Source organism: Diceros bicornis, chromosome 2 (genome assembly GCF_020826845.1).
Source record: "Diceros bicornis minor isolate mBicDic1 chromosome 2, mDicBic1.mat.cur, whole genome shotgun sequence".
Classification (NCBI taxonomy): Eukaryota; Metazoa; Chordata; class Mammalia; order Perissodactyla; family Rhinocerotidae; genus Diceros; species Diceros bicornis.
In genome coordinates, this window is record NC_080741.1 from 56,775,679 (window position 1) to 56,790,176 (window position 14,498).

Below are 14,498 nucleotides of genomic sequence, written 5' to 3' on the forward strand. Positions count from 1 at the left end.
GCATCTCTCCCCAGTATCCTCCCCGCCAACTTATTTTATACTAAAATAAGTCTCTCTTCCAAATGTAAAATATAGAAAATGTTAATTTCCTAAAAACGTTTATGCTTTTTGTTTCTATTTTTGCCCCTTTCACCTGAGCTCAGGCATTTCTCTGAAGTCTCCCTGTGAACTCCGGAGGCTACAATTCCTAGAAACGAAAGAAGGCCTCCACTACCCAAGCGTTAGGACGACAAGCCCCAAACCGGGAGAACCAAGCTGTGGCCTTTGCGGCCCCGCCCCGCTGAGCGCACCCGCCAGAACGCCCAACCCTGATTGGTCCGCTCTTCCAGCTCGCCGGTATCACTCTGTCCAATCGGCGTGGCGCTTGTTGAGCGGCGGCGGCAACCGACGTACACAGGGTCGTGAGCGTTCTGCGAAGTGAGTGAGAGCTCACGCCATGAATTTGGGGTAAGCTGGGGCCAAAAAGGTGGTCGTCAGCGGAGGGGGGGTGAGGCTGGGCTGGCCCTTGGAGTCCTTCGCGGGGAACTTTCTGGACCTGCGCCCGCCTGAGCTGCAGTGCTTGGCTCCCTGATCGGGAGAGGGGCGAGGGGTCCGGGTCGCCCTTTACCGTCCCGGCTGTCCTCGCTGTGCTACTTCATAACTCGCGTTAGAACTGTCAGAGACCGCCTTTGCCCCTCTCCTTTACCGCAGGATGGAGAGGGAGGGGAGGCGTGGAGGAGAGGAGATAAACGGTGAGGGCAGATGGGGAGAGAAAGCTTAGCGGCTTTCCGCAGAGAAATCCTGGCCCAGACCCCTGGTTCTTTGCGAGCCTGTCTTCGGAGTCTTTGCCGATTGTCGGAGCGTCCAGATGATTGACCCCCGCCATGCGGGGAACCGAGGCTTCTCGAGGAGTCGATATATTAACCCCTACTAGGCCCTCATTAAGTATGGTTGAGTAAATAAAAAGGACTGTTGCATGGTTTTCATCACTGGGAAGTTTAATGTTTTAAGATGAAAAGTCACCGAACTCACACTACGACACATCGTTGAGCAAATGGAGTTTATGTTCTAGAATCTAGGGATATAAAAATAAAGACAGCCTGCCCCTGAAGGAGTTTACAGTGCAGTAGTGCTGAACAGACGTACTTTACGGTTTCATTCAATGTCTTTAAGTTTCCCCAACGTAAACATGAACTGTTAGTAACCCTGTAGCCGGGAAACCCGTAAAACCCATTCTTTCCAGTAACCCATTCTTTACAGTGTTTTATCTTAATAATTAAGTTGAGTGATTTGATTTCCCCTACCTTAGCAACACCGCACGTTCCGTGTTCCTGATCAGATCTTTCCCAGCCTCTCTTTCTCTTCCTTGACTGGCCCGCTGGATTTAGTTTCTCTTGGACATCGCTTTTGTCCCCGTTGATGTTTATTGACATACACCTCTCTCTCTCCACCTCTCTCTCTCTCTCTCTCTCTCTCTCTCTCTCTCTCTCTCTCTCTCTCTCTCTCCCTCTCTCATTATGAAACTAAGAAATGATAGTTAGATATGTTTTGCTCCTTTAACTTAGGAGGAGTTTTGGTAACAGCATTATTTTTTCCAGTGTGGTGTTATAAGAGTTAAATGATGGTATGATAACTGAATTAATTTATTGCTTATCATTAACAAAATGAAGTTTCCGGTTAAAGATAACAGATTCTTTGTATTATTGGAAAGTTTCTCTCTGTAGTTTTTAGTTTTATCTTGGATTGAAAAATGTTTTTAATTAAAAGAATGATTCAGTATTTATAAGGTTCCTGTATAAATTCAAAAGAACAAATTTACTTTCAAGGTTCAAATGAAATTTTCTGGCTATATAAAATATTGCTGTTTCTTAAAAATGACAGACAACTTTCTTTTATTTTACAGAGATGGTTTAAAGCTTGAAACTGAATTATTGGATGGAAAAACCAAGCTAATATTGTCTCCGTTTGGTATGCTGTGTTACTGGAAATCTAAAATGTTAACTTAAATTCCTACATAAAATTTAGTTTAACAGACTTTTTGGTTGTAGTAGAGTGATATTTAAATGATATTTTGAAAAAATTGTTTCCGCTAACTTCCTCAAATTTATTTTTAGCCAAGTAAAGTCAAATTACATTGCTGCTTACCACTGTCAGTATTTATTCATAAAATTTAATGTTCCAGTGTATTTCATGTGTAATATATCTCTTCGTTATATTTGCATGTAGCAGATATCCTCATTGCATAATGAATAATCTAGGTAAAACTTATGTAATTGTGTTCGGTGCATGTAAAGAATGTATTGTTTGAGAAAATTAAATTTATAGTAAGACCACAGTTGCTAAAATCATTTTTAGTATTAGTTTTAAAACTCAAAGATTACTTTGGTAGTCTTCTCATTCACATTATTTTCTCTTTTCCTGGTCTGTTTATAGTTTTACCTTGGAAAATAAACAAAAATGAAATAGAAATACTTGAACCACACTGTAAAAGAACACTCAGACTAACTTTGGGTTGGTTCTTTTGTGGTCACTATTTCTACTTAATATCTTCTTAAAACAATACTAATTAAAATTTTCTTTTGTGACTGCTTTAGTATGTTTTTGGTTGATAGTTTAGTAATTTTTTTTTTCTTTTGTAGAATGTAAATCAAAAATTTCTGTGAAGGTAAGCCAAATGACATTGACCTGACCTGTTTTCAAATGTAAAATGTGGTTTTCTTCATAGTGGTTTGAAAATAATTCCTGCCAAAATATTATAAGCGGTTTGGAATGATGGTGAGAAAGTATTGTTCCTTTGCGTTTAGGCTGGTCCTTTCACAGAAATGGAATCATAATTTTTCAGTTTAAAAAGCCTTTTAGAACTCTTTTTCTCTAGATCAGTGCTGTCTAGAAAAGCTTTCTGTGATGATGGAAATGTTCTAAAATCAGTGCTGAACAATATGGTAGCCAGCCACCAGCCATGTGTGGTTGTTGAGCACTTAAAATGTGGCTAGTGTGACCAAGAAGGTGAATTTTTAGTTTTATTTACTTTTAAATTTCAATTTAATAGCTACTTCACTGGACAGTGCAGCTCCTGAGATCTTTAAAAATATTCAGACTTTAAAACAAAAATATTTTACTTTTCATACTCAAATGCCATTTTTCCCACACCAAAAGGGTGTATTTGATTCACAAATTCTTACGTGCATTTAGCTTTCTCTTTTAAGAGATCACACTTGAGCTTAATGATAATTTTCTGTTTAAATTATTTTTCTTAATCAAGAATCCATAGTGCCTTTACCACTTGAAAAATTTTTTAATTCCACTACTTTTCTTGTTCCCTTTTCTTTTTCCATTTTTAGATTAACATCAGAAATTTTTACTCTCTTCTTCCATAACTTACTGTAGCCCCTTTTTCCCTTTATCTTTGCAGCATCTTAAAGTCTTTCTTCTCAGGTCTGTGAATAGGGCCCAGTTTGGATGATGGGGCACTTTTCTCTTCAACTCTGAGCCCTTGATGGCTTTGCTGTTTCTTCCAGGTTTAATCAAAGTAGAGAAGTTGCTTGAGTACCCAGCATATCAGTCACCTGATAAATGGGTAATGATGATCAGAGTAATTCCACAAGCTACCTATAAAAATTATTATTTCTGGGCCGGTCCCGTGGCTTAGCGGTTAGGCGCTCGAGCTCTGCTGCTGGCGGCCCGGGTTCGGATCCCAGGTGTGCACCCACGCACCGCTTCTCTGGCCATGCTGAGGCCACGTCCCACATGCAGGAACTAAAAGGATGTGCAGCTATGACATACAACTATCTACCGGGGCTTTGGGGGAAAAAAATAAATTAAAAAAAAATTATTATTTCTCTATCTATGGTATAGAGTTATATACCTGTGTGTTCCCTTAATCACAGAATACAGAATGTATATTTTTTCCTGGCCCTGCCCTATTAAAATATTGCAACTAACTTGTTATTTGCGTCATATTAACAAATACAGTGTCCCTTTTCAACCTCCTAGATTAAAAGCTACTTGTAATAGTTGATTTCTGTCTTCCCCTGGTCTATATTTTCTTTCACACGTTCCCTCTTCTATTGATATCCTTAATGGATTTGGTAATAGTCACCATGTTTGTGAAGACATTTCATTGTCTTTTTAACCAACTTAGAACATCTGGAGATTTCCCTTTCATGCCTATAACAGTTACTGGTCTTGTACTTTTGGTAGAATCATTACAAAATTCTATCAGCAGGCTCACGATATTTTATTCTAGGATTCTATTTTTCAGAGTAACTAACGTGTCTCAGCGTTGATCTTAAATTATTTACTGTCTTAAAGCAAATTGTTTGGTTCATTCCTCATGCTTTTGGGGCTCCAAAATACTGATGCATGGTAACTGTGTGAGGTGATGTATATAAGTTATTTAGCTTGATTGTGGTGATTACTTCAGAATGTATATATATATCAAATCATCAAGCTGTACACTTTATGTATTGTCAGTTATACCTCAGTAAAGCTGGAAAAAAAATAGCGATGCAACCTAGGTCTCCCTTCTATATTGATTTTATTTCAAGGAGCTTTTCTTCCTCCATTTATCGAGATCCTCCGCATTTTTTTGTGTGTTCTTCACAGAAGACAAAAAACCAAAACCAGTAGTACTTCTCTTCCTTTTTTGTTTTAATAAGTTTTTTAATCTCCCAAATCTTACAGTTCTGCAGCTCTATGTTGAATTTTCTTTTCTATAAGTTATTCATGAATTCTCTCTTTATGGTGCTCTTTCCTTCTACTGGGGTAAGCTCCTGAGTGACTACAACACCTACCTATACTTCCGAGTTTCCCCTTCCTCACAGGTTGAATTACTGTTATCTTCATAGTGTGCTCTTTAAACACAGCTGAACTCGTCTCGTCGTCATCGTCAAGTTCAGCACTCATGTGGTCAGAGTATTTTCTTAATTCTGTCAGAATCTCTCCTGCGTTTTTCTTTAATCTATGGTAATGAATATGAAGTAAAGATGGTTACCAGCCTAATTTCTTAACCTTAAGAGAAATGAAAGAAATATTAATGATTCAGTGTCATAAGTAGTTTATAAATTATAAACTCTTATACTTAAAATTGTCTCACAAATTAGTTGAAATAGAAAACATTTAAAAATTTTTCACAGGTATTTCTACATGTGATAATCAGAGTAGTGATGCACTAAAGGATGTATACAGTATTATTGCTAGGTAGCACGTTTTATATTTTAAAATGTTATTTTTCTTTGATTCTTTCTTGCGTTGGGAACCTGGCCTGATATAAATTGTGAAGTCAGCCAATATTAAACAAATGCGTTGGACACTGTCTTTATATTATGAAAAATATTGGTAGAATTAAAACTAGGTAAAAGAGCAACATGCTACATAAAAAATGTTTATGACATGAAGACCCTGTTTAATCTATTAAAATTCATCTAATTCAGTAAACACTTGGGGAAATAATTTGAGGCAGGTAGTTTTTTCTTGTTAAGTAACCTGAACATAACTGAATATTTATTTGGAAGTTCACGACTTTTTGCTGCCTCCATTCATTGTTCTACTCTGGCATCAAGCTACAGAAAGTATGCAGAATTGAGCTGAATGTATATTGACTTCATGACAGGTCATTGCTCCCCCTTGTTTTATTAAAAAAATTTTTGTGTTTGTGTGTGTGAGGAAGATCAGCCCTGAGCTCACTTCCAGTGCCAATCCTCCTCTTTTTGCTGAGGAAGATTGGCCCTGGGCTAACATCTGTGCCCATCTTCCTCTGCTTTATATGGGATGCTGCCACAAGATGGCTTGACAAGCGGTGCGTTGGTGCGCACCCGGGATCCGAACCCACAAACCCTGGGCTGCTGAAGCAGAGCATGTGCACTTAACCACTATGCCACCGGGCCAGCCCTAAATAAATATTTTTAGAAGACTTTTTCTCTATATTATTTCTGATGTAAGTGGAATGTGGCAAAATAATTCTAGTTAAATTAGAGCTCCAATTAGTAGGTTTCTGTTTAACAAGGATTTACTGCAGCTGTAAAATTCCAGTATGTGTGTAGAGCTCCATTCTTGGCTTTATTTGTTCTGTGACTATGAGAGAAAAAAATGACTAAAACCCAGTCCTTGTTTCCTGGAAGTGGGGGTATCAGTCAGGTAAACCACTATATAATAAATAACCATATAATACAACTATATAATAAAATGTTTGCCATAGTAGGGTTATAAAAGGGAGAAAACATTGGAAAGAGCAGCTCTTTGTGGTTTAACGAGACCAGGGAATGCTTCATAAATGAGGTGATATTTTAATTAGAGCTTAAAAGATGAAGGAGATATTTATAGTCAAAGAAGTAGGGAAGTATACTCTAAGCTCAGAGAAAATAGTGGGCAAAATAGCGACATACAAAGCATAATTTGCATTTGGGGAATAGTGTGTACCTCAGGGAGAAGTGTAGAATATAAAACTTAGAGGAGTTATAATCATGAAGAGTTGAAATGTATACTCAAAAGAGTTTGAACTTATTTGAATTGGATGTAGGGAGCGTTAAAGAATTTTAGATATGATTTAATTTGTATTGTAGGAAAGGGCTTCGGGCAGCTCTGTCAAGGACAGATTATCATAACAGGGAGACTAGTGAAGGGCCAATTATAGTAGACCAGGGAGAGTCTTATGAGGCCCTGAACTTGTATGGTGGCTAATGGAATGGAAAGAAGGGGACAGAAATGAGAGACTTCCAAGGTGTGTTAAGGGAATGCACTGCGTTTCTTAGCAGTTTGAGATACTGATTGGAGAAACGAAGTGCTCAACTGTTAGTGACCAAAAATAGGCAAGTTTGAGTCAAAGAAGGTTGAGATTAGTAGGAGCTGTAGTAGTTAGAGACTAACTGAAGTGGTAGGGCTCAGCTATGTATACGTGCAGTCTGCTGATAATTTGCTTAATCCACACAGTGGTTTTCAAAAACTAGAATGAATTGCCATTGTCTAAAAATTGGAAAATTTAGTGTAAAATCTGGCATTCCTGGTCCTCTTGAAATATTGGATGATCTAGCAGGTAGACTCAGATTCCTATTTGGCAGTGTAAGCTGGTTCTGAGTGGTGGCTGCTTCTTTTAGATAGAAAAGTTCTCTTAAGTTTATCCTAGTTCCCATCCAGTCTAGGTATTTGAGTTAGCCACCTCTCATTTAGAGAATTAGTTATATTAAAATAGCCGCAGGGGTGGGAGGGTGAAAAAGGCATTTTAGATTGTGGTATTGGTACTACCAAAAGCCTAAAGCCAGGAAACAAATAGGGTGTAGGGTGAAGTGAAGAGGATAATAAAGAGATCTCGTGGCTGATACTACAGGTACATTTTGAAAAGTAGGGTGAAATGCGATTAGCTAATTGGTCAAAGTGTGGTTGTGTATTACATAATTTATTGAAAGACAAGAGAAGTTGGGATATGATAAGCCAGATGAAAGCTATATGGCATCTACCCTAACCCTTGATGGCAAGAATCTTGTCTTATTCATGTTTATACCTCCAATTGTGGTGAGCACATAAAAAGCAACACTTAATATTGATTGAATTTTGAATTATTTTAGATTAGTTGAGTTTGCATAAATGTACAGTGGATTAAGAAGAAGCTAGATTTGAAATAGGCAGACTGTAATCTAGTAGTGTGGTAATGAAAAATTGGAATTTAGGCTTATTGTCATGTAAATGATGAGAAAAAGGTATTTGGAAGGAAGAAATGACCAGTACTTGCTAGTAAGCTAAAGAAGACCATGAAGGAGGAAGGTAGAGTCAAAAATGACTCCGTGGTTACTGTTTTGAGAGATTAGAACAACAGTGCCACAGAAATGGGATATTTTGGAAAGGGGAGCTAATTTGGGGGAGAGAGAGAAAGAATTCAGCTTTTAAAATGGTATAGTTGAGGATAGTCATTCAACAAAAATGTACTGAACACCTACTCTGTTCCACTCACTATTCTAGGTACTGGGGACACAGCAGTGGACAAAACAGACAAAAATCTGCTCTGTGGAGTTTACATTAGAAAGGAGTGGAGTGGGCAGACAATAAGCGAAATAAAGACAGAATATTACAAGATGAGAAGTGCTATAGAGAAAAATAAAGGAGAGAAAGCGAAGAGGCACAGTCACTTCAGGGGCACAGGAGCCTTGGGAAAAGGGAATGCTAGGGAGGTAGGAGTGAGGGTAGAGCAGGAACCTGCAATTTTAAATAGGGTGGTCATATAAGACCTCACTGAATGATACTGGAGCAAAGATTTGAAGGAGGTGAGTGACTGAGCCATTTAGAATTTGAAGAAAGAATGTGTCGGGTAGAGGGATTGACTAATGCTAAGGCCTGAGACTGGAGGTTTTTGTTGAATTCAGGGAATAACCAAGAAGCCTATGTGGCTGAAGGCTAAGAGAGAAAATGAGATCAGAGATCAGATAATGGGGACAAAGGAGGGAGGGTGCACAAATCATTAGGTCTTTTTTGGTGGTAGTGAGAAGTTCAGCTTTTCCTCCAAGTAAAGTGGGAGGCCATTGGAAGCTTTTGAAGAGAGTGAAATGATCTGATTTACATATTAAGGTAATCACTGTGGCTGCTGGGTTGAAAATAGACTAAGGAGCAAGGGTAGAAGCAGGAAAACCAATTAGAAGGTTTTCAGTAATTCAGGCAAGAGCTAATAATGGCTTGGAGCAGAGGGGTGGCAAGATAGATGTTCAGGAGTGGTCAGATGCAGGGTATATTTTGAGGAGGGTGCAAAACAACGTTTGATGACAAGTTAAATGTGGCGTATGAGAGAAGAGTCAAGGATAATTCCAAAATTTGGGGCATGAATAACTGAAATGGGAAAGACTGTCAAGCGAGGAAGTTATTTAGGGGCAAGAGGGAGATCAAGAGTTTAGTTTTGGACATACTGAGTTTGAAATGTCTATTAGAAACCCATTGGAGGTGTTAGATTGGCAGATGGAACCTGAAGTTAGGGTAGAGGTCCATCCTAGAGACAGAAGTTTGGGAGTCATCAGCATATAGATAATATTTAGAGCCATGAGAGTAACTAAAATTACCAAGAGAATGAGGGAACTTAAAGAAGAGATCCTGGGACTGAGTCCTGGGCATTCCAACTTGAAGAGGTCTGAGGGAAAAGGAGGAGGCAGTGAAGACTGAGAAGGAGCAGCAAGAAGAACCAGGATTGTGGAGTCCTGGAAGTGAATTAGAGAAAGTGTTTCAAAATGGAAGGAATAATAGCTGTGTCAGCTGCTGCTAATAGGTCTAGTAAGATGAGGATTTGAGAATTGGTCACTGAATTTAGCAATGTAGAAGTTTTTGGTGACCTTGATGAGCAGTTTTGGTGGTGTGGTGTGGAGGAAAGCTTGGTTGGAATGGGATTATAGGAGATGAGAGGAGGAAGTAGGATCAAGAATTTTATTTTTTTTTTGTGAGGAAGATTAGCCCTGAGCTAACAACCGCTGCCAGTCCTCCTCTTTTTGCTGAGGAAGATTGGCCCTGGGCTAACATCCGTGCCCATCTTCCTCCACTTTATATGGAACACTGCCACAGCATGGCTTGACAAGCGGTGCGTCAGTCCGTGCCTGGGATCTGAACCTGCAAACCCTGGGCTGCCAAAGCAGAGTGCTTGAACTTAACCGCTATGCCACCGGGCTGGCCCCAAGAATTTTTTAAGATGATAAAAAAGATGTTGTGATCCAGTGGAAATGAAATGGTTCATGATTCAAGAGGAAACAAAGAATTGCTAGAGAGAGAAAGAGAGGGTTATGGGAATATGCACAAGTAACAGGAGGGGAAGCTATTTGTATGAGTGCCGATGCTAGTACAGATTTGGTGGTAGAAACTTGTTGAAGTTTTTTCTGAATGCTTCTCTAAGATTTTCAGTGCAATATTAATCAAGGTCTTCGGCTCAGGATAAGTATGAAAGGAAAGGTGTTAGGGGTTTGGGGAAAGGGGAGAAAGTTTCAATTTTTGCTAAAAGATTGAGAGTAAATGAACTTGGGAAATGTGTGACTGCCAGGTAGCATGAAGAGCCCATTTGTTCTTGGGTATGTATTTAAGGTGAAACCAGATATTGTGACTGTGTATTTTTCTCCTTGGATGCAGATACAGAGGAGATGAAGAGTTAGATTTTACCAGGTTTGGAATTTGCCAAGCATACAGGACAGAGAACAGAGGAGTTCAAAATGGAAGATAGTGATGATTGTAGTTGATCGTGGAATTTAAGATTGGTACGGAAGGAAGTGAGGAGAAGAGGAAGGTGGTAGCATCAATAGATTATAGATCCTAGCAGAGTTAAAGAATTGTTGGAATTGGCATATGTGAGGAAGTAAACTGGAAAAAATAGGGGGTGGTAGTCACTGTGTAGTGCTTGAAATTGAGATTATGGAGGGATTGCAGTTATGAGTAGTTACAAGGTCAGTATAAGATATCACTATGGGAATGAGTAACTGAGGTAGCATGGAGGACAAGAGTATAGGAGCAGAGTTCAAGGACATGAGAGGCCAGGGTATTGGAAAAATGATCTATGTGGATAGGAAAGTATCAATAATTAAAATATGAGTTATGTTAACCAGAGGGATGGTGACCCATGAGCTAAGTTATTCAAGGAATAAGGGCTAGTAACCTATGGGTCTATAGATGCGTATAAAGAAAAGAGGTAGTGTGGATGGTATAATCATGATATGAGATTCAAAGCTGAAGTAGGAGATGTCCTGTAACAAGTAGAATAAAGTTCTTCTGTATGCTTTATTATCCTGGAATAAAATAATAATTTCTAGTTGTTAATGAAGCTTTCAAATGAAGATTTGCAAAGGTTAAAGTTAGTTTCTTCTGAATATATTGTCTAACTAAATAGCAGAATGGAAAAAAGTTTAATGGCCTGACATCACAGATTATATAAATAGAAATAATTGATGATTTTTCATGGGCTGTTATAAAGAATAAATTTCTGGTGTTTTAACAGATGGGAAATAAGACCAAGATTGCAAAATGTCCTTTAAGAACAAAACAAACTGGATATGTTCTAAAATCAACACAAAATGCTTGTTGTATCAGGAGTGAAAAACTTTTGCAAAAAAAGAGAATTTGTTCAGAAACTTCACTGGTAAAAGGTGAAAAAAATAGCATGACTTTTTCACCCACTAACGATTTATGCAAGCAGTATGCAGATAAAGATTGTCTTCATATCCAGAAGGAAATTCCACCTGCAACTCCTAATATACAGAAGTCTAGAAACACCATAAATACATCTGTAGTAGCTAAACAGAAGCCTTGCAAAAAACACATCACAGCCGAAAACATGAAGAGCAGTTTGATGTGTCTAACACAAGACCAACTACAACAGATTTTGATGACTGTAAACCAAGGAAATAGATCTATTTCCCTGACTGAGAATGGAAAGGAGGAACCAGGTAAGATTTTTCTAAAGTTTTGAATTAATATTAATTTTATCAATATATAAGTGTTTTAGAACTTCCGATTCATTGGATTTTATGTAACTGTGCTTCTTAAATTCTAATTTTAGACTCTAAAAGAATAACGATTTTAGAAGATTGTTACATGTTAAATGATATGCCATATTTTAAAGTTAATACTCAGAATATTATTCTCTTGTACCATAGCCTTAAGAAACTCAGTTTTTTTGGACTTTAGAAAAGATGTTAGTACAAAAACACTATTGTACTTATTTTAGAATATGGGAGGCCTTACTTACATTAAAAATAATATAAAATGTTCTGAAATCACTATAGTATTTCTAGTGAAAACTGAGGGGACCTTATTATGAAGATTTGACTTGAGTTGCTGAAAAGAATTGTCCTGGCCCCCACGTTTTGCTCTTCCTGATCCTCAATCCATGCTAAGGATTGGCGACACCATCTTTAACCAGTGTAAAACATGGACTTGGAAGGAGTAGTAGAGTGTTACATGCCTTCTGTTTCTCCGGTCAGAGCATTGTATTATGTTTTTAAAAGCCTTCTAGTTTCAGCTTTGAGCTAAGGAATTGTGAATATGAGTATAAATATCATTCAAGTTTTGTTAGGCAATAGTGAAATAAATAAAATTAACGGTCACCAGGAAGAGGCCCCACAACTGGTTTGGGGACCAGGTAGCTCCTGTGCATTCCCAAGGTGCTCAAGATGGAGTCATTTACCTTCTCTTGGTCTAGATGATTATTTGTAAAATGAGGGAGCTGGGTTTTGTAAGGCTAGAATTCTAGTTCAGAGAACAAAAAATAAAAACTTATTAGGCATATTGAGAGATAATATCAACAAAGTTAAAGGCAGAATTTGCCTAATCACATAATGACCTACGTATTAGATATGCTTTCTCTTCACTGGGAGAACTAGAACATTAAGAAGGAATTAGAACAATTTCAAGCCAAACAAATGAGCCCTGTATAAAACATTTGGAATAGATATTATAGGTAGGGCATAGAGACAATGGTCCATGGTAAAGTTATCCACTGATTTCCCAACTAAATGAGAAAAATAAAGACAAGGTAATGAGTTTTTCGTAAAGCTATTTATATTCTCCTTTAAGTTGTGATTTGTGTTATCATTTATATTATTTGTAAAAGTACGGTTGGCAAGAGTAAATTTTTTTTTTTTTTGGTGAGGAAGATTAGCCCTGAGCTAAAATCTGTTGCCAATCCTCCCCATTTTGCTGAGGAAGATTGGCCCTGGGCTAACATCTGTGCCCATCTTCCTCTACTTTATATGTGGGATGCCTGATACAGCATGGCTTGAGAAGCAGTGCATAGGTCTGCACCTGGGATCCAAACCTGCGAACCCTGTGCCACCAAAGGAGAGCGCGTGAACTTAACCACTACACCACCTGGCCAGCCCCTGGAAGTTTGTTTTTTTGTTGTTGCTTGTTTATTTTCTTATTTGATGCAAGAAGTATGGCTATGGCTGATTAAGCTCGGGCTCAGTTTCCTTTTTTGACAAAAAGGGAATCATAATACCCACCCCAGGGATTGCTGTGAGAGGTAATTAGGTAATGTGTAAGGCAGTGTTTTTTAAACGGTATAGCAGTATGCCAAGATAAGGTATTGCAATAGATGTAATTTTAGTGTTAATTTTAAAACATGTATTTTGCCTCCTAGATCAGGACAGTCTACATTTAAACAGTATTCCTAATCAGCCAAAGGATGAGAACGTTATGGGACTACTCCAGAAAACTGAGGCTGTTTCATCTGTTCAGGATGAAAATAAATCTGTTTTAAATAAGAATCAGGAGACATCTAAGCAGTATGAGCAGAAAATTGCCATGTATGTAACTCATATCTGTTATTGTGGGGACATCTTCAGAATATGGTTTTGCTTCTCCTTGACTTGTGTGCGAAATATTTACTCTGCAAAAGAACTATTTAAAAGTTTATTACTTAATATTTATGGAGTAAGTTGTGTAGAAATGTATACGGTTTCTGTAATTTTTTGTGTTTTGTCTTAGAGAGAATCTGTGGAAACCAGCTGACATATTCAGTACTTTGGGGGAAAGAGAACGTGATAGAAGTTTGTTGGAAGCAAAAAAAGCACAGTGGAGGAAAGAGCTTGGTAGGTAATTATTACACTTTTTATTATAGTTTTGTTGGCTTAAGTAATATACATTGAGGATGAAGTATATCTTTCAGTATGATATTATCAAAAATATTTTAGGGGCTGTCCCCGTGGCATAGTAGTTAAGTTCGCATGCTCTGCTTTGGTGGTCTGGGGTTCGCAGGTTCAGATCCCAGGTGTGGACCGATGCACCATTTCTCAAGCCATGCTGTGGCAGGCATCTCACATAGAAAGTAGAGGAAGATGGGCACAGATGTTAGCCCAGGGCCAATCTTCCTCAGCAAAAAGAGGAGGATTGACAACAGATTTTAGCTCAGGGCTAATCTTCCTCACCAAAAAAAAAAAAAATCTGGTTTTACAACATTTGCAGTCTAGAGTAGTTCTCTGCAAAAGCATAAGAAGCTTTGTGGGGTCGGCCCTGTGGCTTAGTGGTTAAGTGCGCGTGCTCCGCTACTGGCGGCCCGGGTTCGGATCCCGGGTGCGCACCGACTCACCGCTTCTCCGGCCGTGCTGAGGCTGCGTCCCACGTACAGCAACTAGAAGCATGTGCAACTGTGACGTACAACTATCTACTGGGGCTTTGGGGGAAAAAAGGAGGAGGATTGGCAATAGATGTTAGCTCAGAGCGGGTCTTCCTCAGTAAAAAGAGGAGGATTAGCACGGATGTTAGCTCAGGGCTGATCTTCCTCACAAAAAAAAAAAAGAAGCTTTGTGGTTTAACATTCCCTAAGGTTGTGTCTTTGCTTGGTAGTCTGTGGTGTGCATCAGAAGCCAGAGGCAAGCATTAATATCAGTATCATTTTGGAGCTCCTGGAGCTCAAATAAAGATTCCTAAACTTTTCTCGTTTCCTGAGAATACATTTTCATATTTTTCCATGGAGTTTAAAGATGGTTTTACTTAAAAATAATGGAGTTCATTTTTTAAAATAATCAAAATGTTCTAATCAAGAATCATCAATATGATATCAATCAGTATATTCC

General features: G+C 38.4%; 1 protein-coding gene across 5 annotated transcripts in view; it reads left to right on the plus strand.

Moving 5' to 3' along the window:
- The first annotated feature begins 382 nt into the window (after positions 1–382).
- CCDC66 (coiled-coil domain containing 66) overlaps positions 383–14,498 on the plus strand; it is a 53,594-nt gene continuing 39,478 nt past the window's right edge. The window contains exons 1-6 of one of the 5 annotated variants that reach the window (XM_058561535.1): positions 383–447; positions 1,883–1,947; positions 2,619–2,644; positions 10,922–11,369; positions 13,064–13,229; positions 13,411–13,518. In XM_058561535.1, coding sequence (XP_058417518.1) covers positions 437–447; positions 1,883–1,947; positions 2,619–2,644; positions 10,922–11,369; positions 13,064–13,229; positions 13,411–13,518 — 824 coding nt within the window. In that variant the 5' untranslated portion in view covers positions 383–436. Of the gene's footprint in view, positions 448–1,868; positions 1,948–2,618; positions 2,645–10,921; positions 11,370–13,063; positions 13,230–13,410; positions 13,519–14,498 lie in introns of those variants that run through there. The other 4 variants (XM_058561555.1, XM_058561525.1, XM_058561545.1 and 1 more) reach the window with 4 other exon arrangements.